Source organism: Kogia breviceps, chromosome 1, assembly GCF_026419965.1.
Source record: "Kogia breviceps isolate mKogBre1 chromosome 1, mKogBre1 haplotype 1, whole genome shotgun sequence".
NCBI classification, from domain to species: domain Eukaryota; kingdom Metazoa; phylum Chordata; class Mammalia; order Artiodactyla; family Physeteridae; genus Kogia; species Kogia breviceps.
Genome location: NC_081310.1, coordinates 108,770,104 through 108,795,620, shown reverse-complemented (window position 1 = coordinate 108,795,620; position 25,517 = coordinate 108,770,104). Strand labels below are relative to the sequence as shown.

At 34.7% G+C, this 25,517-nt stretch overlaps 1 protein-coding gene across 1 annotated transcript in view; it reads left to right on the top strand.

Annotated features, from left to right (window-relative positions):
• The window catches only part of COL11A1 (collagen type XI alpha 1 chain), a 199,301-nt gene that overhangs the window by 22,567 nt on the left and 151,217 nt on the right, over positions 1–25,517 (top strand). Inside the window, exons 3-4 of the mRNA XM_059061934.2 lie at positions 3,177–3,390; positions 6,760–6,922. Of these exons, the coding sequence (XP_058917917.1) occupies positions 3,177–3,390; positions 6,760–6,922 (377 nt within the window). The remainder of the gene's footprint in view (positions 1–3,176; positions 3,391–6,759; positions 6,923–25,517) is intronic.

The window sequence follows — 25,517 nt, the reverse complement described above, 5'->3', positions numbered from 1 at the left end:
AGCAGTATTATTGGAAACGTCAATATTGGGGTGGGGGTAAGGGTTTTCAGATTGTCATAATACTCTGTAGAATTAAGGTGTATGTCCTCCAAAGTCCCAATCTGAGACCTTGAATTTAAATATCTGAGAGCTCTGTGCCTGTGAACTGAATAGAAGCTGTAATTTGCAAATTCTATCTGGCCTCTTTAGAACACCTGCTGTAAACATATGCTATGCAAGAAACTGTATATTGATCTTTATGTTCATAACCACCTGGAAAGGGGAATATTTAAACCCAAATTATAGATTAAGAGTTAGAAAAGTGAAGTATTTGAATATAATCACAGAACCTGTGGATGATATGAAGCTGAGAGACAGTTTGGGGTTTTTTTAGACTAAGGTGGGCTTTTCCCACTATGCCAAATGACCCTCACTCCTCATTTAAAAAACCTTACCAACCACTAAGCTACATCAGAAAGAGATTTTATTTAAACGGAGACATATTCTGCATGGAAATGTATTGACCACAAGTTAAAAATTAAAATCAAATAATAAAGTTATTGTGCTTTTTTCATATTGAATGTATTCATGGATGCAGTATCTGTTGATGTTAAAAGCCTATTTTAAGAATCACTATTGAATCTGATATACTCAGAGTGAATTATGATTATTATCACATGTATAGGATTTATGTATACACACTTATTAAAGGTAGTAAGAACATTTTTTTCTTTAACAGCAGTCATTTAACAGAGAGGATGCTTTATTGTTAGTTTGTATTTATAGATTTTAAAACATATTATTTAAGTTGCAAAATTCCATATTTTATCTGTATCATATATACTTATCACTACTATTTTAGATAAAATTTCACATCTTAAGTGGTTGACTTTGTGTTGTTGAACTTATCTCATAGTGAATTCTCTCTGATAAATTTAGTTGGTTATGAACAAATTTGATTAGTATCTAATAGGGAGGAATCTAAGGTAGGTGTCTAGGTTATACTGTGAACATTTTGACATCAAGTCATGATTTTTTAGACAACTAAATTTTCTTTTTTAAAGGTCATAGTGTAAAGATTATAATTAAAACCTTATTGTTTAATTTTAAATTGGGAAATACTTCCATAATTGAAGATTTTACTCAGTGTAGTTTGAAGTTGACAATTTTCAAAAGTTGTGTTATATAAATTGGATGATTAATTAAAATTTGTTACAACTTATTTAGCCTTATATGAATATACTATTTTCTGAAATTCCTCTTTTTCTAAATGTCTCTATGTAGATCTTATTTCATAATGTTTTTGCAAAAATGAAAAAGATATTGTTTTCTCCACCTCATAATATTTTAGCATCATTTTTCAATGTATGAGATATTTGAAAATTGAGGTATTTAGGGAAAGAAGTCCTATAATTTTCAACATTTTGAGCTATTCATTTGAAGAAAAAACTTATTTGCTGTGGAGCTTCCTCAATAATAAGCTGAATTACCTAGATTTTTATTTGTAGTATAAGCAGCTAAAAGGTGTTTTTAATTGATGTGTTTTATTACCTTTCAATTTTATATACATGATTATTTTTCTCTATTGATTTTCATGAATACAAAATTGGATATATCTGTGACACAAATCTAATCAAACAAAACTTTCTCTCTCTCTCTCTCTCTCTCTTTCTCTCTCTCCCTCTCTCTCTCTATATATATATCTTTTTTTTTTGCCATGAAAGCAAGGCTTTTATGATATATTTGTGATATAGTGAAGTTGTATTATTGGTAAGTTATTTTAAAATTAAAATTGAGAATTTTAAATAAACACTTTTTAGTTTGGAGATCTCTATCTAGATTCTAGATAGATAGACTAGAACCAAATAGTTAACATTAATTGGCTGTTTTCTTTGTGACATATTCTTATTTACTTTCTACAACATTTAAAATAATTTCCATTTCATAAGACATCTTTCCACTACATTAAGTGGCTGCATAGATTTCCACTATATAAATGTTTTGTATTTTATTTAACCAGTCCCAACCATTGCAGGTGATTTTGACATTTTATGATTATAAATAGTGTTCTGATGAATTGGCTTAACAAAATATCTTTACATATAAGCATCCCTATCACCTCTGTAAATTCTTAGAAGTAAAATTGCTAGTCTCCTACAGTTTTTTGAATTTGAATCCATGGCAGTCATATTTATTTATTTTTATTATTTTATACTACTATACATAATAGAATATGGAATGAATGGACTGAATATGGAATCTCTTGGTGTTGGCCCAGATATCATTGATTACATATGCACATATACACCAGTTCTGCATTTGGAAAACTTTTTAATTTAAATAATCTCATCCTTCAAATAACAATGCCTGCTTTACTTTTGTCCCAGGGTAGTAAAAGGATTAAATAAGATATATATGTAAAACTGTTTTTGAAAAATAGAACCCACAATTTTATATGCAGTGTTTTTATTAAAAAAATATGTAATAGTCATTGCTTAACTACCTGAGATATAATTGTGGTAACCATTTAATTTATATATTTATTTAATAAATGCTTACTAAGAACTTATATAGATATGGCCCAATGCTGGATATTTGGGATATTACGATGAGAGGGAAAAGAAAAAAAAAATCTTCCTTCTTGAATTTAGAATTAAATTACCAAGTATCTAAAAGTTCTGACTTATAATGACATAAGCTTTTTATTAGTGAAACTTCATTGTGTGATAGGAAAAACTGCTCAGAAACTCTTTAGCTTTTGAAGAGATGACTAAAAGTGTACCTTCACATGTTGTGTCCTTACAATGCCACTTTAAAGAGAGGATAGATGGCCACAGATTAGATAAGGGCAGAAAATACAAATCTTACACCAGAATTTCTACTTAAGTGTTTTAAAAGTGCTTATTGTGTGTTTGATATTGAACTGGCACCATGATCTTGTTTCCTAACCATGAATTCAATTTTACATAATACTTGTGCTTTAAATGAGTGGTGGTAAAGTTTGAATACAGCTTCAACAATTGTTGCAGACAAAGATTAATAGAACCCCTTCTCCATTGGTTTTTAAATCTGTATTGTTATTACTGTTTGAACTTTGGTTACTTGTTAAGGCCACTTAGTAAGCTCAAAAATAATAAGATGATCAAGGAATAATTTGGAAATTTAGAATTTTTGACTCTTTGGCATTTTCTTCCCAGGAGGAACTTTTCCAGAGGATTTTTCAATATTATTTACAGTAAAACCCAAAAAAGGAATTCAGTCTTTCCTTTTATCTATATATAATGAGCATGGTATTCAGCAAATCGGTGTGGAGGTTGGGAGATCACCTGTTTTCCTGTATGAAGACCACACTGGAAAACCTGCCCCAGAAGACTACCCCCTCTTTAGAACTGTTAACATCGCAGATGGAAAGTAAGTAACACAATAATCCAATGTTTTAGCTGTGTTGAAAACAATTCTTTCATTTGATCATTCAACAAATATTTATAAAGTGTGATGCAGGTTTTCTGGGGAGTGGTGATATAGAAATGAACAAAACAATAAAATACCTAATCATACATAGTTTACAGTCTGGGTAGACACATAATGAATGATAAAAAATGACTAATAAATGGTTTATCAGATGGTGATAAGTGAGAGAGAGAGAGAAATATAGCAGTGAAGAGAATAGGGGATGATGGTGGGGAGTGCAGCTTTAAGGAGTGAGGTCAGGGATAGTCTCACTGAGAAGGTGACATGTGAAGGAGGCGGCGTGCATGCCATGCTGATAATGAAAAGCATACTATTCCAGATGGAGGAAAAGCAAATACACAACCTCTGATTCTGGGTGTGGCTGATTTGGTCTAAGCAACACAGATGGAGGAAAAGCAAATACACAACCTCTGATTCTGGGTGTGGCTGATTTGGTCTAAGCAACATCAAGGATGCCAGTGTGGCAGAAACAGTGTGGGATGATGAGGATGGAGAATCAGTGGGAGGCCAAATGGTATAACACATTGTAGGTGGTTGTAAACACTTTGGATTTTATTCTAAGTGAAATACAAAGTCCCTGTAGACTTTTTGAGCAGGAGAATGACCTGATTTGACTTCCTTTACCAATCATGTTAATATTGACAATCATAGGAAGCTTTATATAGCACTCGATATGTGCTACCTACTGTTCTGAACACTTTATACATAGTCAACTCATTTAAGTTTTCACGACTCTTGGAAGAAAATAATATTAATAAACCCATTTTACAGATGAGGGAAGTGAGGCACTGGGTGTTTAAGTAACATATATTTGAAAGGTGGCAGAGATAGCGTTTGAACTCAGGTAGAAGCACTTTCCAGTAACAACCACACTCTTCTCAAAATCATGCTGAATTCTGAATTCTGTGTTGTGAATATTGTCTATCACGTAGGGAGCAGCTAAAGACAAATAAATGTTTATTAAATTTACTCGGTATTTTATTGCTGAATTCAGGCTACTAAAAAAAGATTTATCGGAAATATGACATTTGGTTGTACACATAAGAAAGAAATAGCTGTTCAGGTGGAAAAAAAAAATTCACACTCAGATTATCATTGTCAGGACCATGGAAAAACCTTCATCTCTGTGCAGGGAAAACTGGGCTTTCATGAGTAATTTACATCATTATCCTTAATAATTCATATGAAAAATGATGATAGTTCTATGAATGAAAATACATCAGGGGCAGGAATGTAGAGTGTACTGTTTTAGACAGAGCAGTCCTCTTTGGCATAGTTGCATTGAGCAAAGACATATTGGAAGTGAGAGAGTGGGCATGTGGGGATATGGAGGAGAGCATTCCCGGCAGAGTGAAGAATATGTGAAAGGAACAAGAAAGAGGCAGCGGTGGCTGGGATACTGGGAATCAGAAAGCAAACATTTGGACATGAGATCAGAGACTGCTAGGGTGAGGCAAAGTAAGGACTTCAGTTTTTAATTAAGAGTATTAGTTTTTAGCAAGACAGAAACTTGATCTGACTTATTTTTTTAAATGATCACTCTGGTTGCATCAGAGTGGAAGCAGGGACCAGTTAGGAGTCCAGGTGAGAGGCATGGGTACTTGGACAAAGTTGTGAGCCTTTGAATTTTGTGTATACTGTGAATATAGGATTGACAGATATTCTGATGATATGAATGTGTAGTATGAGATAAAAAGAATAATTAAGAATGACTCCAGGGGCTTCCCTGGTGGTGCAGTGGTTGAGTCCGCCTGCCGATGCAGGGGATACGGGTTTGTGCCCCGGTCCGGGAGGATCCCACATGCCGCGGAGCGGCTGGGCGCATGAGCCATGGCCGCTGAGCCTGCGCGTCCGGAGCCTGTGCTCCGCAACGGGAGAGGCCACAACAGTGAGAGGCCCGCGTACCGCAAAAAAAAAAAAAAAGACTCCAAAACTTAGGGTTTATTTAATATTTTGAATATTATATGTGATACCATGATTATGACATTATTATCAGAGCTTAAATTAATTCAACAAAAATATCAAGTTTAGAGTCCGAATCAGCTTTAAGCAATTGAAAGAAATCGTTTTTATTTTCTGTTAATGAAAAGCACATACCCACAATAGTAGAGATGGTTTAATTTAAGACACAGGCTTCTTGGCAGAAACATGTCTAAATTTTACTCTCACAGTATTAAGTGCCTCCTAATATAAATCTTTGCTCAAGTCAAACCAAGCAGATGCCTATGCTAGTTGAAAGTGCTACAGAAAGACCAAAGATTAAATGTACTTGGAAATATACTTGGTCCTCATCAGTAGCCATGCCAAGTCACATGAAAAAGATATTTTAGAAAGGCTCCTGCAACTTTTTGGGTACTTTATTTTATGGATCTAGTCCTAGAAACTTCTGGAATATTAATTTAGCACTTTTCGTTTGGAAAAAAAAAAGAATGGCTTGCAAAATCCAAGTGCACTTCACTTAGTTGTTTATGTTAGCACCAGATACTGTTAATAAAACTCAACATTTTACAGTATGATTAGGGTATTTATGTTTGCAAAGGGCTGGCCACGTCTCCCCCCAGGTCTGTCATCACTGCCCTGAATTAGCTGGAGCAGTAGCTTCAGAGTGAATTGAGACTCAGTCCACACATGCGTTGACTATGCTTTCTTTCAATGTTCTCACTTCCTGCCAACCCTGGAAAGAAGGAGAGATATTGTGTCTGTCTTGGATCCTGCCCACAGTAGTGATCTATAACTGTCTTGAAATTGAAGTGGAAAAAGAAAACGAAAGCACTTGAAATAAATGTGCCTAAAGACAGAGAAGCACATTGTGTCTTGCAATTAGAACGTTCAGTTGTTCCAGATGGAGCATTCATTCAATTAGCAGACATACCCTTTTACAGTCTATCTCAGGGGATCTCTGGAGCAGAATTTTTTTAAGTGCAATTCCATTTTGGAAGAAAGCATTTACGTACATAGAAACTATTAATTACTCCATATCCCGCCCCTAATCTCTGTCAAATACCGTCATCAGGACATGGTGAGATTAAGCTTTTGTTACAACACAAAGTGTAGCAAAGGATGGTCACTTCCTTATCAACATAGACAGCCAATCCTGCTGTGCATCTTACAGTGCTGGTGAGTCTTTTTGAGTACCTAGCACTGTTCTGGGTTAATGGTAAGTAGTCACCTGTTAACTGATTAATAAATGAGCTTACATTTCGTATACTTTCAGATTACGTGTATAATTTAAAATACATTGTATTTTAACGTGAATAATGGTTTGGCAACATCTTTGGAACTTACAAAATAATTACTTGGCTTTTTAAGGTGGCACCGGGTAGCAATCAGCGTGGAGAAGAAAACTGTGACAATGATTGTTGATTGTAAGATGAAAACCACAAAACCACTTGACAGAAGTGAGAGAGCAATCGTTGACACCAGTGGAATTACAGTTTTTGGAACAAGAATTTTGGATGAAGAAGTTTTTGAGGTAAATCAAACTTTATTTTAAGCTGAATATTATTAAATCAGATGAACTGAGTTAACAGTTTCAATATATGCTATAAAGCAAAGTTGTGAACTCCAAAGGGTGACCTACTTTCTTCCCCCGTGGGTGTAGCAGTGATGTTTTCTATTGTTCAGTAAGAGAATGAGTAGACAATGGTGACTGTAACGCCTGGGAAACTTTAACAGAGATTTGTTGATTTAAACACAGGCATGCTATTCTCCTGGGAAGAGCAAATGACTTTCCTCTTAGTACTTTGTATTATTTTCTTTGGAGAAAAGAACATTTTCTTCACTTCCTCCTCTCAGAGTAATTTAATGAAATGTACAAGTCTGATATTTTGCCTTTCTCTGTTCTTTGTGAATGTTTCCAAGGTAAAATAGAGATACTGCAAAAGATGAACTGTAATTTTTAAAAATCACTATTTTAATTATATGAAGGTCATGGTAAAAAGCTCCTTTCCAATTATAATTTGCCAGTTATGATAATCACATTCTTTCTTTTAATTCTTCAATCATTGGACCTGGTAACTCTTGCTTTAATTTTCATTTAGTCAATCATTAACAGAACATACAGACCAGACCCCATAAAGGGATGCACTCCTGAGATATTAGTCATTGCTATGATGATTGTTTTTATATAATTTCTGAATAATTTATTTTTCAAAGTGTAACAAAGTAAAATTGTGTAATATATTATGGATTAATAGACAAGTTTTACATGGAAGATTTGCTGTATTCTGTTGAAATGTGTGTGTGTATATATATATATATATATATACACACACACAGATATGTACACATAGAGATGTACACACACACACACACACAGAGTATGTATTTTCAAAAAAAGCACAATGTAAATTCAGAGGGTCAGTAGAATATTGCATCCCTGTACTTAGTTATATAATCTATGGCATAATTTTAACTACAATTAATATTTGTGACATTTTCAGATTATTTGGGATTCTATTTGTTTTTGAGTTCTGCATTAGTGTGTACCTAAGCCTTTGACTCTAAACGAAATGTTTTAGCACATCATATCATACTAAATTAATGACAAACTGATTCAGGCAATGTATAATAATATAGTCTCAGATCTCTGATATCAGGCATTGATTGCACACAAATGATAAATCAGTATTTATTTATTAAATGAATGAATATTATAAACAAATTAAATTTTAGGCTTACAAAGTTCTATTTTAAAATTAAACTCTTCATGAACATCAGTTTTGCAAATTAAACTTATTTTTGTAATATCCAAATCCTTATTTTCCTGAAACATAAATGAGTAATATGGAAGAAATATATCAGTGGATGGTTTCATTTCATACATTAGTTTATCTATTGCTGTACGTATTCACAGAGCCCATGGAAGTTAAACAACAGAAATTAAAAGTAGAATTTTTTGTCATAAATGATTAGAACATATAAAGAGGAAATATAGAAGAGAAAATATACAAATTAATATTAATTAATCCTCAAAATTTACTGGCTCTGAAATATAAGATTTGATGTATGTACATGTTGATTAGACTTTTTTCATACAGTTTCGTAGCATTGAGACTTCTATTTTTACCGGAACTTACTTCTAGGTGAATATCATTTAATTTTCATTTTTTACCCCACTCCAACACACATACCAAACCAGACTATACTCCACCTTCTTTCCCATATACTACACTTGGGCTCACTGGGGTCCAGTTTAGAGTTTTCAAGTATAGTTACAGACTATCACAGTAAGTTCTTTTTTCAAAATAAATAATTGAACCTGATGTTGCATATTAAAAAATACATAATAAATTCCTCTGTGTTTCAGAGGCTGATTATGGTATCAACAACTAAAACATAAAAATTGATTTCTTTAAAATATTTCCATATGTTTTCTTTTTTTTTTAACATCTTCACTGGAGCACAACTGCCCTACAATGGTGTGTTACCTTCTGCTTTACAACAAAGTGAATCAGTCATACATACACACACATCCCCATATCTCTTCCCTCCTGCCTCTCCCTCCCTCCCACCCTCTCCATCCCACCCCTCAAGGTGGTCACAAAGCACCGAGCTGATCTCCCTGTGCCATGCGGCTGCTTCCCACTAGCTATCAGTTCTACACCTGGTAGGTTATATATGTCCATGCCACTCTCTCACTTTGTCCCAGCTTACCTTTACCCCTCCCCGTGTCCTCAAGTCCATTCTCTACTATGTCTGCATCTTTATTCCCGTCCTGCCCCTAGGTTCTTCATAACAATTTTTTGTTTTTAGATTCCATATATATGTGTTAGCATACGGTATTTGTTTTTCTCTTTCTGACATACTTCACTCTGTATGACAGACTCTAGGTCCATCCACCTCACTACAAATAACTCAATTTCATTTCTTTTTATGGCTGAGTAATATTCCATTATATATATGTGCCATATCTTCTTTATCCATTCATCTGTCGATCCCATATGTTTTCAACCACTGCTAACCCAAATACCTCTAGCCAAGAGGCATCTAGTAAATAAGCAAAGACAGAGGTGCTGGAAGCAAAGATTATTATTATTCTCTTTGATTAATTCTTAACTTTCTAATATATAAACCATATTCTAAATCTTGAAGTAACTTCAGCTGTTTATTTTGAAAAACTCTATTAAACCACTAGAAAAATAATCTTTAAAAGACTCATTAATGAAACCTTTAGTGAGTATGACAGTGGGTCGCAAAAATAAGTTTATTAAGTTGCTTCGCATCTTGGAGTTTCATGAAAACCTCTGGAACTTTAAATATAACAGTTATTTTATATGAAGTGCAGTTCGTTTTGAAAAAGCAAATGCAGAACCTTCACTTTTAGGTTTATCTTGTACTATCTTTGATCAATTAAATAGGAAAACTATTTTTACTTAATAAAATATTGGGAAGGCTTTAGAATAAGAATGTTTGAATTGGAAGAAATTTTGTATTTATCTAATCCACATATCAGAATAGTCATCATACATACTTCCTAAAGTGTATTATTGTATGGCTATATAAAATAGATAAAAATATATATTATATTTATATATATAAATATATATTATATTTATATATATTTTTATATATAAATATATATTATATTATATATATTTATATATATAAATATATATAAATATAAAATTTTAAAAACAATGTGGTCTTCTCAACTTGATAAAATGCTATGGAGAAAGTAAATGATTCAGACACACAGATTTTTAAATCGGAATAAAATTTTCTGACTCCTTTTGTGAAATTAGTTCATCTTATCTGAATATGTTTTTAATATATCTTTCCCTAAAATTTACTCAAATATTTTTCCTTTCATTTTGGTTTATGTACGGTACCTATCTAGATTTTTGAATCTTTGCAACTAAATGTTTAAAAATCGAACTAAAACTGGCAGGAAATAGGAATGGTACCATGTTTGCATTATTTTAGTGTTTGATAAACAGTTGTAATGATGAAGATATAAAAACACCAGTGATTTATTAATCTGAAAACATTACTTCTTTGGAAATAGTATCATTCCACTTTATTTATTTATTTTTAAATATTTTTTGTGGTACGCGGGCCTCTCATGGTTGTGGCCTCTTCCCGTTGCGGAACACAGGCTCCGGACGCGCAGCCTCAGTGGCCATGGCTCACGGGCCTATCCGCTCCGCGGCATGTGGGATCTTCCCGGACCGGGGCACGAACCCGTGTCCCCGGCATCGGCAGGCGGATTCTCAACCACTGCGCCACCAGGGAAGCCCTTATCATTCCACTTTAGATGCAAATTTGTTTAGTGTATATAATTTTGTCTATATACGACCCTACATTTATGCAATGGTAATGTTAATGGCAATAAATGCTAAAAATGTCCATATTTGAATTGCAATCTGAAGAATTTAAAAAATTTATCAATAAACAGATGAAAGCAAAACTGGAAATATTTTAAAAAGTAAGATGAAGTTAGTTTATATGAAAATGCCAAAAGGAATATATAGGCCCATAATTCAGATTATATAATTTCAGTTTAGCAGAGTGAACCTAAGAATTGATTCTGGAATGAGAAAAATATGATTTTGAATGCCAGTATCTAGCTTAATTATGTTTCTCTGTGCAATAAATCTTGCTGGTTTTAATTTCTCAGTCTTCAAATGGGAATAGTAATATAATCTCTCTCAAGTATTTATAAAAAATTGAATTTATGTATATAAAGTGCTTAAAATACTAGTATTAATTTTGTTTATATATATGGTTATATGTTATGTGTTAATTTATTTTTGCACTGATATGTAGTTTTCTTCATTATTATAACTTCTTTTTTATCTTACAACTCTGACTTTTAAAATATTCTTATACATTTTGATACAAGTGAGCAACAATGACCTATCACAAGTCCTTAGTGGTCTGACTTGTAAACAAAGTGCTTCTTTCTGGGCTGCTGCTTGTTTACAAGGTACCTTGTGGGAATTAGATAAATCTGCCCTTTCTAGACAGAGGTAGCACCTGGATATGGACCTTAGTGAGTGGAACATGGTCTGAGCTGATGAATATTTTCATGCAGGCACAAAATATCCAACCAACCCTAGTCGACAGCCTTGGTTTGTTCTAGTTTAATAATACACTTCAAAAATGTGAAGAGATGCTAAATTTGAAGAAGATCCACACTGCCTATATTGATTATTAATAAAATTACTTTTGGAGTCTTATAAAGAGGAAATTTTTTTACTAAATATCAAGTTGTAGCCATTATAACTCCAGTTTTCAAAGCATTGATATTTCCATCTTATTTTTCTTTTTTAATGAATCAAAGTAGGTTATTCCAAATCTTTTATATTTTTAACAATTATCTGTCTTTGGGCAGATTGTTTCTTTCTTTTGAAGGAATAAGAGAAATATGATGGCAATTTGAGTGAAAAAACTTGTTGATGAAATTTTTCATTTTTTCTAACTTCTCAGAAGAGGTATTTGCATTCAATTTTCTTTGGAGAAATTAATGAATAATAATGTATAAAAGCTATACTATTTCAGTAGTTCTTCAAGGCCTGAAAACTTACCTTAAAGTAATAATAGCCATCTCAAATATTTTGTTAAGAATTTGATTACTGACTTGTGATGTCCATGTGTCTTTTTACTGCATATATTTTCCAAGGTACATACTTTAAAAAAAAAACTGTATGCTAGTAGACGTAGTTTTTGTATAGAACAGCATGATAGGATGCAGGTAGCTTTCCCATTTATCTACCTTTCCCAGTCTAGATGCATTTAGGTCATAGTCCTTGAGATTTTTTTCTCTATTTATCAAGGTATAATTGAAGTACAATAAGTTGCAAATATCAAAAGTGTACCATTTAATCAGTTGTGGCATATGTATATACCTCTGAAAACAACATCATAATCAAGAAAATAAACATTGCCATCACACCCAGAGGAAGTGTCCTCCTGCATTTTTATGATCCATCTCTTCTTCCACCCTAACCCCAGGCAATCACTAATTTGCTTTTTATCACTATAGCTATTTGTTCTAGAATTTTTATAAATGGAATTGTGTTGAATGCACTCTTTAGCTTGGCTTTTTTTCTGTCAGCATACCATTTTTGAGATTTACCCATGTCTTCATATGTATCTTTATTTTGCTTATTTTTCTGAACAGTATTCCAATGTATGAATAAACCACAATTTCTTCATCCACCTATTCTGTTAGAAGGCATTTGGATTATTTCCAGATTTTGGCTACTGCATATAAAGCTCTTGTGAACAATCATCTATAAATTTTGTGTGGGCATTTATTTTATTACCTAGAAGTGGAATGTTTGAGTTATTTGGCAGGTGCATGTTTAACTTAATTTTAAAAAAAGCAAACTGAACTGTCAAATTGTGTTCCAAAGTGACATTAATCATTTTACACTCCCTCCAGCAGTGAATGAGAGTTCCACTTGTTCTGCATCCTTGTCAACCCTTTATCTGGTCAGTCCTTTAAATTTTAGCCATTCTAAGTGTTTATGTACTAGTGTTTCATTGTGATTTTAACTAGCATTTCCCTGATGACAGATGACGATAAGCATATTTTCAGGTTCTTATTGGCCATTTATGCATCTTCTTTTGTGAGATGTCTTGCCCATTAAAAAAATGGCTGCTATATTCTGATTATGACATTTTAAGAGTTCTTTATGTATCATTCATACACTTTAAAAAAATTAATTAATTAATACATTTGTTTTTGGCTGCGTTGGGTCTTTGTTGCTCTCTAGTTTCAGTACACGGGCGTCTCATTGCCGTGGCTTCTTTTGTTGCCGCACGGGCTCTAGGTGCGCGGGCTTCAGTAGTTGTGGCACATGGGCTCAGTAGTTGTAGCCTGCAGGCTCTAGAGCACAGGCTAAGTAGCTGTGTCACACAGGTTTCGTTGCTCCATGGCATGTGAGATCTTCCCGGATCAGGGCTTGAACATGTGTCCCCTGCACTGGCAGGCAGATTCTTAACCACTGCGCCACCAGAGAAGTCCCATGCATGCACTTTGATAGATCTGTGCAGATAATTTTTCCAGCATGTGGCTTGCCTTTTTATTTTCTTAATGTTGTCTTTCAAAGTGTGAATGCTTTTCATTTTGATAAAGTTCAGTTTATTGATTTTGTTGTTCATGTTTTACACTTTTTGTGTTCTAAGAAACCTTTACCTACACCAAAATCACAAGATCTCCTGCTATTAGGCATGTTGAAGTTTTATGTTTTACACATAGGTCATGCCTCATTTTGAGTTAATATTTGTGTATGGCATGAGGTAAATGTTAACACTGATTGTTTTTACATAAGGATATCCAGTTCATCTAGCATCCTTTATTTTAAAAAAGTTTCCTTTTATTCACTGGATTATCTTGGCTTCTGTGTTAAAAATCAGTTGACTACATATGAGTAAATCTCTTACTGAACATTCTACTATCCCATTCCATTGATTTATTTGTCTCTCTTTTCACTGATACCAAATCATCTTGATTAAAGTAATTTTCTAGGATATTGGAAATTAGGTGAGGTAACTGCTCCAACTTTTATTCTTTGTAAACATTGCTTTATTTAATTTAGGTTATCTGCACTCTGCATAAGTTTTGGAATAAGCTTGTCAATTGCTAAAATAAAATTAAGGTTTTAATTGGGATTACATTTAAGTGATATATGATTCTCTATATTTGTAATGTCTTTGTCAAGTTTTGGTGTTAGGATAATACTGGCCTCATAAAATGATTTAAAAAGTGATCTCATCTGTTTTCTGAAAAATTTTTGGTATGGTTGATGTTGTTTCTTCCTTGTATGCCGCATAGAATTCACCAGTGAAAATGTCAGGTGTCAGAGTTTCCTTGTTAGAAACTTTTAAAACATTAATTTCATTCCTAGATATAGGTTAATTAATTTTTTCTGATTTTTTTAAATATCAATCTTGATAAATTTTACATTTAAAGAAATTTTTCTAGGTCAGTAAGTTGTTGAATTTGTTGGCATAAAGTTGTTTGTAGTATTTTCTTGTCTACATTTAATGTCTGTAAGATTACTGGTGGCAACTACTTTTCATTCCGGATAATAATGATCTGTATTCTCTTTCTTTTTTCCCTAGATCAATCAGTTTAAGTAGACCCTTGAAAATTTTGTTGATATTTTTAACAAATCATATTTGGCTCTTTTTATTATCTCTCTTAACTGACCTCTTTTCTATTCTATTATTGTTCTCTCTATCCTAAATTTGGAAGAGGAAAATCTTTGTTCTGGTCTTGCAAAGCAGAAAGTCATTATTTTCAGATCTATTATTTGCCAGTATAAACATTTAAAGCTATACATTTCTCTTTAAACAGTTTTAGCTGCATCCCATAAATGTGTTATATGCATTTTTATCGTCATTCAGTTAAAATAGTTCCTTTTTTATTTCATCTATGACCCATGAATTATAGAGAGGTAATAATGTCTAGATACCTGTTTTTCTTAGATTGCTTATTATTATTGATGTCTAATTTAATTCTATTTCTGTCTGACAGTAAACTTGCTGTGATCTCATTCCATTCAGGTTTATTTACAGTTGTTTGATGGCCCAGCTTGTAGTCAGTCTATCTTGGTGAATGTAGCGCATGTCTTTAACAAAAAATGTGTTGTGAAATTGTTGGACTGAGTGCTTTATTATTTTAATTAGCTGTTTGAAGTCTCTTTTGTAGAGTTTTAACAACTGGGTTATCTCAGAGTTGTCATTTGTTTATTATCTTTTAAAAATTATTTATTAATATACTTTATTTCTTTAGAGCTGTTTTAGGTTCACCGAAAAATTGAGTGAAAAGTATAGGGAGTTTCCATATAGCCTTGTGCACGCACACACACGCAGCTTCCCCCACTAGCAACATCCCTACCAGAGTGGCACATTTGTGGCAGTGGATGAACGTATATCAACACATCATTATCAGCCAAAATCCATAGTTTATATTAGGGTTTTGTACATTCTGCATGTTTTGGCAAATGTATAATAACATGTATTCACCAATACATGTATACAGTAGTATCTTACGAAATGGTTTCATGCCCTAAAAGTTCTCTGTGCTCCACTTATTCATTGCCCCCTCTCCCCTAAGCTCTTCCGTTTAGGGGAGTTTTTACTGGCTGCTTAGTTTTGCTTTTTCCAGGATGTCATATAGTTGGAATCATACAGTTTTTAGACTTTTCATGTTAGCCCCTTTCACTTTGTAACATGCATTTACATTCTCTCCATGTCCTTCATGGCTTGATAACTCATCTCTTTTTAGTAGTGAATAATATTCCACTGTTTGAATGTATCACAGTTTATTTATCCATTCATCTACTGAAGGACCTACTGATTACTTCCAAATTTTGGTAACTATGAATAAATCTGCTATAAACAACTGTGTGCAGGTTTTCATGTGGATATGTTTTCAACCTCTTAGGGTAAATACCATGGAGCATAATTGCTGGATCATATGGTATGAGTATGCTTCGTTGTATAAGAAATTGGCAAACTGCCTTCCAAAGGACTGTACTGTCTTGCATTATCACCACAATGAATGAAAGCTATTGCTTCACAGTTTTGGCACTATTTGGATGTTGTCCATTCTGATAGGTGTATAGTAGTATCTCATTTTAGTTTGCATTTTCCTGATGACACGTTGAACACCTTTTCATATATACATACTTGCCATCTGTATATCTTCTTTGGTGATGTATCTGTGAATGTCTTTTGCCCATTTTTTAAGCAGGTTATAGTTGAATTTTAAATGCTCTTTGTATATTTTGGAGAAGAGTTCTTTATCAGTTGTGTCTTTTGCAGATACTTTCTCGCAGTTTGGCTTGTCTTCTCATTCCCTTGACATTGTATTTCATGGAGTAAAAGTTTTTAATTTTAATGAAGTGCAGCTTATCAATTATTTCTTTCATGCATCATGCCTTTGATGTGATAGCTAAAAAGTCATTGCCATACCCAAGGTCATCTAACCTTTTTTATATGTTATCTTCTAGGAGTTTTATAGTTTTGCATTTTACATTTAGATCAATGATATATTTTGAGTTAATTTTTGTGAAGGGTGTAAGGTTTGTGTTTAGATTCAGTTTTTTGCATGTGGATTTCCAGTTGTTCTAGTAACATTTGTTGAAATGACTGTCTTTACTCCATTGTATTGTCTTTGTTTGCTCCTTTGTCAAAGATAAGTTGACTGTACTTATATGGGTCTACTTCAGGGCTCTCTATACTGTTCCATTGATCTATTTGTCTGTTCTCTCACGAATACCACATTGTCTTTAATACTGTAGCTTTATAGTAAGTCTTGAAGTCAGGTAGTGTCAGTTCTCCACCTTTGTTTTACTCGTTCAATATTGAGTTGGCTATTTTGGGCCTTTTGCCTCTTATTATAAATTTTAGAATCAGTTTGACAATATTCACAAAATAATTTCCCGGGATTTCTTTTAATTTATTTTTTTTGGCTGCATTGGATTTTCATTGCTGTGAACAGGCTTTCTCTGGTTGAGGCGAGTGGGGGCTACTCTTTGTTGCTTCTCATTGTGGTGGCTTCTCTTGCTGTGGAGCACAGGCTCAGTAGTTGTGGCACATGGGCTTAGTTGCCCCACGGCATGTGGGATCTTCCCGACCAGGGCTCAAACCCATGTCCCTTGCATTGGCAGGTGGATTCTTAACCACTGTGGCACCAGGGAAGTCCATTTCCTGGGATTTTAACTGGGAGAGTTGACTTTATAGATCAAGTTGGGACAACCTTACATCTTGGCAGTACTGAGTTCTTTCTATCTTTGAAAATGGAATATTTAGTACTTCTTTGATATTTAATCAGCATTTTGTAGTTTTCCTCATGTAGATCTTGTTCATATTTTGTTATTGTTTTCAATTTCACTCATTTCAGCTCTAATTTTTATTATTCTTTTTTCTGCTTATTTTGGAATTAACTTGCTCTTCCTTTTCTAGTTTTCTAAGGTGGAAACTTAGATGATTGATTTTCAATTTTTCTTCTTTTCTAGTATTTGCATTCGATGTTAGAAATTTCTCTGTGAGAACTGCTTTTGCTGCATCCTACACATTTTGATAAGTTGTGTTTTTATTTTCATTTAGTTCAAAAATATTTTAAAATTATCTTTGAGATAGCACCATTGACTCATGTGTTATTTGGAAGTTGTAGTTTATTCTCTAAGTTTTTTTAAACTTTACAGACATCTTTCTGTTATTGATTTCTAGTTTAATTTCACTGTGTTCTAAGGGCTGATATCATATGATTCTGTTCTTTTAAATTGATTAAAGTGTGTTTTATGGCCCAGAATGTGGTCTGTTTTTGTGAATGTTCCATGTGAGCTTGAGAAAAATGTGTAATCTGCTGTTGTGGATAAAGAAGTGTATACATGTCAATTATATCCACTTGACTGATAATGCTGTTGAGTTCAACTATGTCCTTACTAGTTTTCTGTAGCTGGATCTGTCGATTTCTGGTAGAAGGGTGTTAAACTTTCCAACTATGATATTAGATTACTCTATTTCTTCTTACAGTTATATCAGTTTTTGCCTCATGTATTATACTTTGATATTCTGTTGTTAAGCACATACATATTAAGGACTATTATTCTTGGACTATTGACTCCTTTATCAGTATGTAATATCTCTATCTCTGATAACTTTTCTTGTTCTGAAGTCTACTGTGCCTAAATTAATATAGCTATTCTTACTTTCTTTTGATTAGTGATAATATGGTATATCTTTTCCATCCCTATACTTTTTTCTTCTTTTTTTTGGAGTATAGTTGCTTTACTGTATTGTGTTAGTTTCTTCTGGACAGCAAAGTGAATCAGCCACACATATACATATATCCTCTCTTCCTTGGATTTCTTTCCCATTTAGTTCACCACAGAGCATTGAGTAGAGTTCCCTGTGCTATACAGTCTGTTCTCATTAGTTATCTATTTTATACATAGTAGTGTATATATGTCAATCTCAATTTCCCAATCCATCTCACCCCCTTCCCCTCTTGGTATCCATATGTTTGTTCTCTACATTGTGTCTCTATTGCTGCTTTGCATATAAGTTCATCTATACCATTTTCTAGATTCCACATATATGCATTAATATACAGTATTTGTTTTTCTCTTTCTGACTTACTTAACTCTGTATGACAGTCTCTAGGTCCATCCACATCTCTGCACATGACCCAATTTCATTCCTTTTTATGGCTGAGTAATATTGTATTGTATATTGTATTGTATATTGTGTATTGTATATACAAATATTATATATTTGTACCACAACTTCTTTATGCATTTCTCTGTTGATGGTCATTTAGGTTGCTTCCATGTCCTGGCTATTGTAAACAGTGCTGCAATGAACGTTGGGGTGCATGTATCTTTTTGAATTACCTATACTTTTAATCTATATGTGTCTTTATATTGAAAGTAGGTTTCTTGTAAACAAAATATAGTTGGGCCTTGTTTTTTGATCCACTCTGACAATCTCTGTCTTTTAGTTGGTATATTTGGACCACTGATGTTTAAAATGATTATTGATATAGATGAATTTACGTCTACCATATTTGCTACTGTTTTCTATTTGCTGCCCTTTATTTTTGTTCATATTTGTCTTCTATTACTTTTCTGCCTTCTTTTTTTGTTTAAATTGAGCATTTTTTATGATTCCATTTTCACTATTTTCTTGGCATATCAATTATACTTCTTTTATTACTTATTTTAGTGTTTACCCTATCATTTGCAATATACATTTACAACTAATCCAAGTCCACTTTCAAATAATACTATACTATTTCACAGGTAGTACAAGTACCTTATAATAATAATGTAATCCTTATTCCTCCCTGCTGTCTTTCTGTACACTTTAAATCTTCTATAAGTTACTTATAATACCTAATACAATGTAAATGTTATGTAAATAATTGTAAATACAATGAAAATGTTATGTTAGTAGTTGCAGGCATGCAGCAAATTCAAGTTTTGCTTTTTGGAACTTTCTGGGATTTTTTTTTTTTCTAAATGTTCTTGATCCACAATTGGTTGAATTCATGGACGAGCAACCTCTGGATACAGAGGGCCAACTGTGTGTGTGTGTGTGTGTGTGTGTGTGTGTGTGAGTGTGTGTGTGTGTTTTATATATATATATATTATTTTGAACAAACTGAAACAGATCAATTAAGAATAAGAAAAATAAAAATTTCTGTTTTACCTTTATTCTTTCTCCAATTCTTTTTTCATTATCTGGTTTCTCTGAATTATGTCATCTTTCTTTTCTCTGAAGAACTTCTTTTTAAATTGCTTGAGGGCTTCCCTGGTGGCGCAGTGGTTGAGAATCCGCCTGCCGATGCGGGAGACACGGGTTCGTGCCCTGGTCCGGGAAGATCCCACATGCCGCGGAGCAACTGAGCCCGTGAGCCATGGCCGCTAGGCCTGCGCGTCCGGAGCCTGTGCTCCGCAACGGGAGAGGCCACAACAGTGAGAGGCCCGCATACCACAAAAAAAAATAAATAAATAAAAAAAAAAAATAAATTGCTTGAGAGACAGGTCTACTGCCAGCAAATTACCTCAGTGTTTGGCCGAGAAAGTATTGTGCTTTCACTTTTGAAGGGTAATTTTGCAGGGTACAGAATTGTAGGTTGTTGTTTTTTTTTTCTCTCAAGACTTTAAATATTTCACTCTACTTTCTTTTTGCTTGTATAGTTTCTAAAAAGAAGTCAGATGTAATTACTGTTGATACATTTGTATCTCTATAGGTAAGGTGTTTTTTTCATCTGATTTTTTGAAAATTTTTTTATTATTGATTTTCTGAAGTTTGGATATGATGTGCCTAGGTGTCAGAGGGTTTTTTTGGCATTTATGCAGCTCCTGGTTCTCTGTTCTTCCTGGATCTTTGAAGGGTGTCTGACATTAATTTGAGCAAATTTTCAGTCATTATTGCTTCAAATGTTGCTCTGTTTCTTTCTTTCTTTTTCTGTTATTCCCATAATGTGTATGTTATATCATTTGTAGTCGTCCCACAGTTCTTGGATATCCTGTTCTGTTTGATTTTTTAAAAATCTTTTTCTTTTTTGCTTTTCAGTTTTGGAAGTTTCTATTGTCATATCCTCAATCTCAGAGATTTTTTCTGAGCCATGTCCAGTCAACTAATAAACCCATCAAAGACATTCTTGTTCCTATTACCATTTTCTTAATTGTTATGGGTTTGTTTTTGTAGGTCCTTTTCTTCTCTTGTGTTTCCCACTTAGAGAATTTCCTTTAGCATTTGTTGTAGAGCTAGTTTGGTGGTGCTGAATTCTCTTAACTTTTGCTTGTCTGTAAAGCTTTTGATTTCTCCATCGAATCTGAATGAGATCCTTGCTGGCTAGAGTAATCTTTGTTGTAGATTCTTCCCTTTCATCACTTTAAATATATCATGCCACTTCCTTCTGGCTTGTAGAGTTTCTGCTGAGAAATCAGCTGTTAACCCTATGGGAGTTCCCTTGTATGTTATTTGTCGTTTTTCCCTTGTTGCTTTCAGTAATTTTTCTTTGTCTTTAATTTGTGTCAGTTTGATTACTATGTGTCTCAGCTTTTTTTCCTTGGGTTTATCCTGCCTGGGACTTGCTGCGCTTCCTGGACTTGGATGGCTATTTCATTTCCCATGTTAGGGAAGTTTTCAAATGTAATCTCTTCAAATATTTTTCTCGGGTCCTTTCTCTCTCTCTTCTCCTTCTGGGACCCTATAATGCGAATGTTGTTGCGTTTAATGTTGTCCCAGAGGTCTCTTAGGCTGTCTTCATTTCTTTTCATTCTATTTTCTTTATTCTATTCCACGGCAATGAATTCCACCATTCTGTCTTCCAGGTCACTTATTCGTTCTTCTGCCTTAGTTATTCTGCTACTGATTCCTTCTAGTGTATTTTTCATTTCATTTATTGTATCGTTCATCTCTGTTTGTTCGCCTCTGTTTGTTTGTTCTTTAATTCTTCTAGGTGTTTGTTAAACACTTCTTGCATCTTCTCGATCTTTGCCTCCATTCTTTTTCCGAGGTCCTGGATCATCTTCACTATCATTATTCTGAATTCTTTTTCTGGAAGATTGCCTATCTCCACTTCATTTAGTTGTTTTTTGGGGGGTTTATCTTGTTTCTTCATCTGGCGTGTAGTCCTCTGCCTTTTCATTTTGTCTATCTTTCTGTGAATGTGGTTTTCGTTCCACAGGCTGCAGAATTGTAGTTCTTCTTGCTTCTGCTCTCTGCCCTCTGTTGGATGAGGCTATCTAAAAGACTTGTGCAAGCTTCCTGATGGGAGGGACTGGTGGTGGGTAGAGTGGGTGGGCAGAACTCAGTAGAATTTTAATCCAATTGTCTGCTGATGTGTGGGGCTGGGTTCCCTCCCTCTTGGTTGTTTGGCCTGAGGTGACCCAGCACTGGAGCCTACCCAGCTCCTTGGTGGGGCTAATAGCAGACTCTGGGAGGGCTCATGCCAAGGAGTACTTCCCAGAACTTCTGCTGCCAGTGTCCCTGTCTGCATGGTGAGCCACAGCCACCCCCCGCCTCTGCACAAGACCCTCCAACACTAGCAGGTAGGTCTGGTTCAGTCTGCTATGGGGTCACTACTCCTTCCCCTGGGTCCTGATGCACACACTACTTTGTGTGTGCCCCCAAGAGTGGAGTCTCTGTTTCCCCAAGTCCTGTTGAAGTCCTGCAGTCAAATCCTGTTAGCCTTCAAAGTTTGATTCTCTAGGAATTCCTCCTCCCATTGCCAGTCCCCCAGGTTGGGAAGCCTGACATGGGGTTCAGAACCTTCACTGCAGTGGGTGGACTTCTGTGGTATGTGTTCTCCAGTTTGTGAGTCACCCACCCAGCAGTTATGGGATTTGATTTTATTGTGATTACGCCACTCCTACCATCTCATTGCGGCTTCTCTTTTGTCTTTGGATGTGGGGTATCTTTTTTGGTGAGTTCCAATGTCTTCCTGTTGATGATTGTTCAGCAGTTAGTTGTGATTCTGGTGCTCTCGCAAGAGGGAGTGAGCGCACGTCCTTCTACTCCACCATCTTGAACCAATCTCCAAAGACTTTCTTAATTTCTGTGATCTCTAGCATTTCTTTTTGATCTTTGAAATTCCATTTCTCGACTTACATTATCCATCTATTCTTGTAGGTTGTCTATTTTTTCTATTAACATTCTTAGAATATTAATAATAGTTTCAAGAAACATTCCTAGTCTGACAATTCCAACATCCTGCCATATCTGTTTCTGATTCTGATGCTTGTTCTGTCTCTTCAAACTTTGTTTTTAGCCTTTTCGTATGCCTTGTAATTTTTTGTTGGAAGACAGACATTATATACTGGGTAAAAGATGCAGGGGGAGTGGAAACATTCTATAGTTCTATGATTAGGTCTCAGTATTTTGGTTAGCCTATGCCCCTGCATTGTGATGTTCACCAGTGTTTTTCAGTTGTTTTTCCTCCTGTAGGAGGGACAGGAAGCAGCTGAAGATGTATTTTTCTTCTCCCACATAGGAAGGCTAAAGGGGCTGGATTGAGGTATTTTCCTTTCTCTGGTTAGGTTAGGTTCAGTTCTAATAAAACCCCCACAGGTTAGAATCTGGGTAAATTATTTCTGCCTGAGGGCAGGTCTTGCTAAGAACAGAATGCCCTGGCATATTTCAAAATTGTTTCTTTTCCCCTTCTGGAAGCATGAGGGGATTTTTCTCCAGTATTCACTGTGAAGCCTGGTAGAGCTCCTGGTGGTAAAACTCAGAAGGTGAGTGTCTCCTTTATGACTGGTTTCACTGGAGCTTTGAACTCTCAGAGTTTTGTTTTGTTTGTGTGTGTTCAGGAGCTATTGTGAGACTGGTATTGATAGTTTTTGTGTGTGTGTGGTACGAGGGCCTATCACTGCTGTGGCCTCTTCCATTGCGGAGCACAGGCTCTGGATGCACAGGCTCAGTGGCCATGGCTCACGGGCCCAGCCGCTCTGCGGCACGTGGGATCTTCCCGGACTGGGGCACGAACCCGTGTCCCCCGCATCAGCAGGCGGATTCTCAACCACTGCACCACCAGGGAAGCCCGGTGTTGATAGTTTTAATCTCAGTTCTGTTCTCTCAGTTTTAACTAAATTGGTTTGAGTTCATTACACATGTGTAGTTCTGGAGGTAATTTTATATTTTTGTGGTTTATACACAAAGCTAGGTGATTTCCTATTTCCATGTGTTCACTTTAGATTCCCTCCATGTCTTCTAACATGCATTATTTATTTATTTATTTATTTATTTTTTATTTTTATTTTTTTAGCTTGTTCCTTTGTCCAGAAACAGGGTTTCTGTCAAAGTTCTAGCCACAGCACTGTTGCAGTGCTCAGCTACTGGCTTCCACTTTAGGGGAAAAAACCTCAAGGGAAACGCCTCACCCCTCCCAAAACACACACAGATAACTTATCATATGCAGGTTTACTTCTTCAAGGTCTAACCCTCCTTCATGACCTACCTGCTTTTCAGAGTTCTCAAGGAATTACTGCATTTTGTTCAGTGTTTGTAGTCATCATCAGCATGAGCATTGGGCTGTAATGGGTTTACACTGTTATAGGAGTACTGCAACTTCCAAAATATAAATATTTAAAAGTGTTCATTCCTTGTTATGAAAACATTTATATTGCTATGAAGGTTTATGCCTGGTACTTGGCTGTAGTCTCATCTTAAAAATCTCTAAAATTGGTAAAATTCTGGTATCACAAAATTTATCTCTAAAACTTTCTTGCCCTGGCTTCTCTGGATCTTCTTTAATTAAGGGAAAAAAGCAAGCTATCACTATATTTAAAAATTATCATTATGTGATTTCAATCTAGGTTCTAAACTGAAAAATATAATCACTAATTATTTCTTTAAGTTTTTTTCTTTATAAATATTTAAGATCTTTCATAAAATATGAACTTTAGGAGCAAAACAGTAGAAGTGAGTGAACACGGATGATAAAGTCATTTCCATTGTTTCACTTGGGAAATGAAAGTTGAAGACAAAGGTATCATTCAGTCTAATAAGTAAAGAAATGGTTAAATGAAAAAATGTTATGATAATGATTATCAAGCTTTTTAAAATTAAGCTTTTGCCTTTTTTAACCATGTGCATGGTAGTTAGCAGCATTGACTCGAGTCAGACAGCCAGGGTTTGATTTTTGAATTTGGAACTTAATCAGCTTGAAGATCATGGGCAAGATACTCAACCTCCCTATGTCTTTTTCCTCATCTGTAAAATGGGAGAGCTGCAGTAGTTAACTCCTAGGGTCATTTGAAGATTAAATGAGTTAACATTTATAAAATATTTATGTGTGTCTTGTAGTACTGAATGTTTTATAAGTACGTGTTTTTTAAAAAAGCTTTCTTCTGTTGATTATTTCTGAAACTAGGGTAAAACAACAGATATGGCTAACATAGGAGCCACATTTGTCTTTGTAAAAGACACTATAGTTTATTTTAAAGAAGGCTTCAATAGCTAAAAGAAAAAATAAAATGTCATTCTGGAATGGGATTTTATTACTTACTCTGTCAAAGTAACATAGAGTCTGCAAAACAGGAAAATAAGAAAGCTTTGAGTTTACCATGGCTATTCAGTTTTGTTCTTGTCCTGTAAATCTTTGGTTAAGATGTACATTTGGGAATGTAGCTGTGGTTCTTTTTGTAATTTTTGAAACATTGTCTGGAATCAGTTTTGTGATTCATATTTTATGGAATGCAGTAAGACATGAAAATTATTTATTTATAAATTTCAGGAAATAATGTACAATTTTAAGAGAAGTGATAAATGTGGATACCAGGGGCTTCCCTGGTGGCGCAGTGGTTGAGAGTCCGCCTGCCGACGCAGGGGACACGGGTTCGTACCCCAGTCCGGGAAGATCCCACATGCCGCGGAGCGGCTGGGCCCGTGAACCATGGCCACTGAGGCTGCACATCCGGTGCCTGTGCTCTGCAACGGGAAGAGGCCACAACCGTGAGAGGCCCGCGTACCGAAAAAAAAATAATAATAAAATAATGTGGATACCAAACATGAGGTACAAATTTGATAGAGTTGATGTTCAAACACTGTCCAAGTACACATTGATTGTAACAAACACAACTTCAACGCAA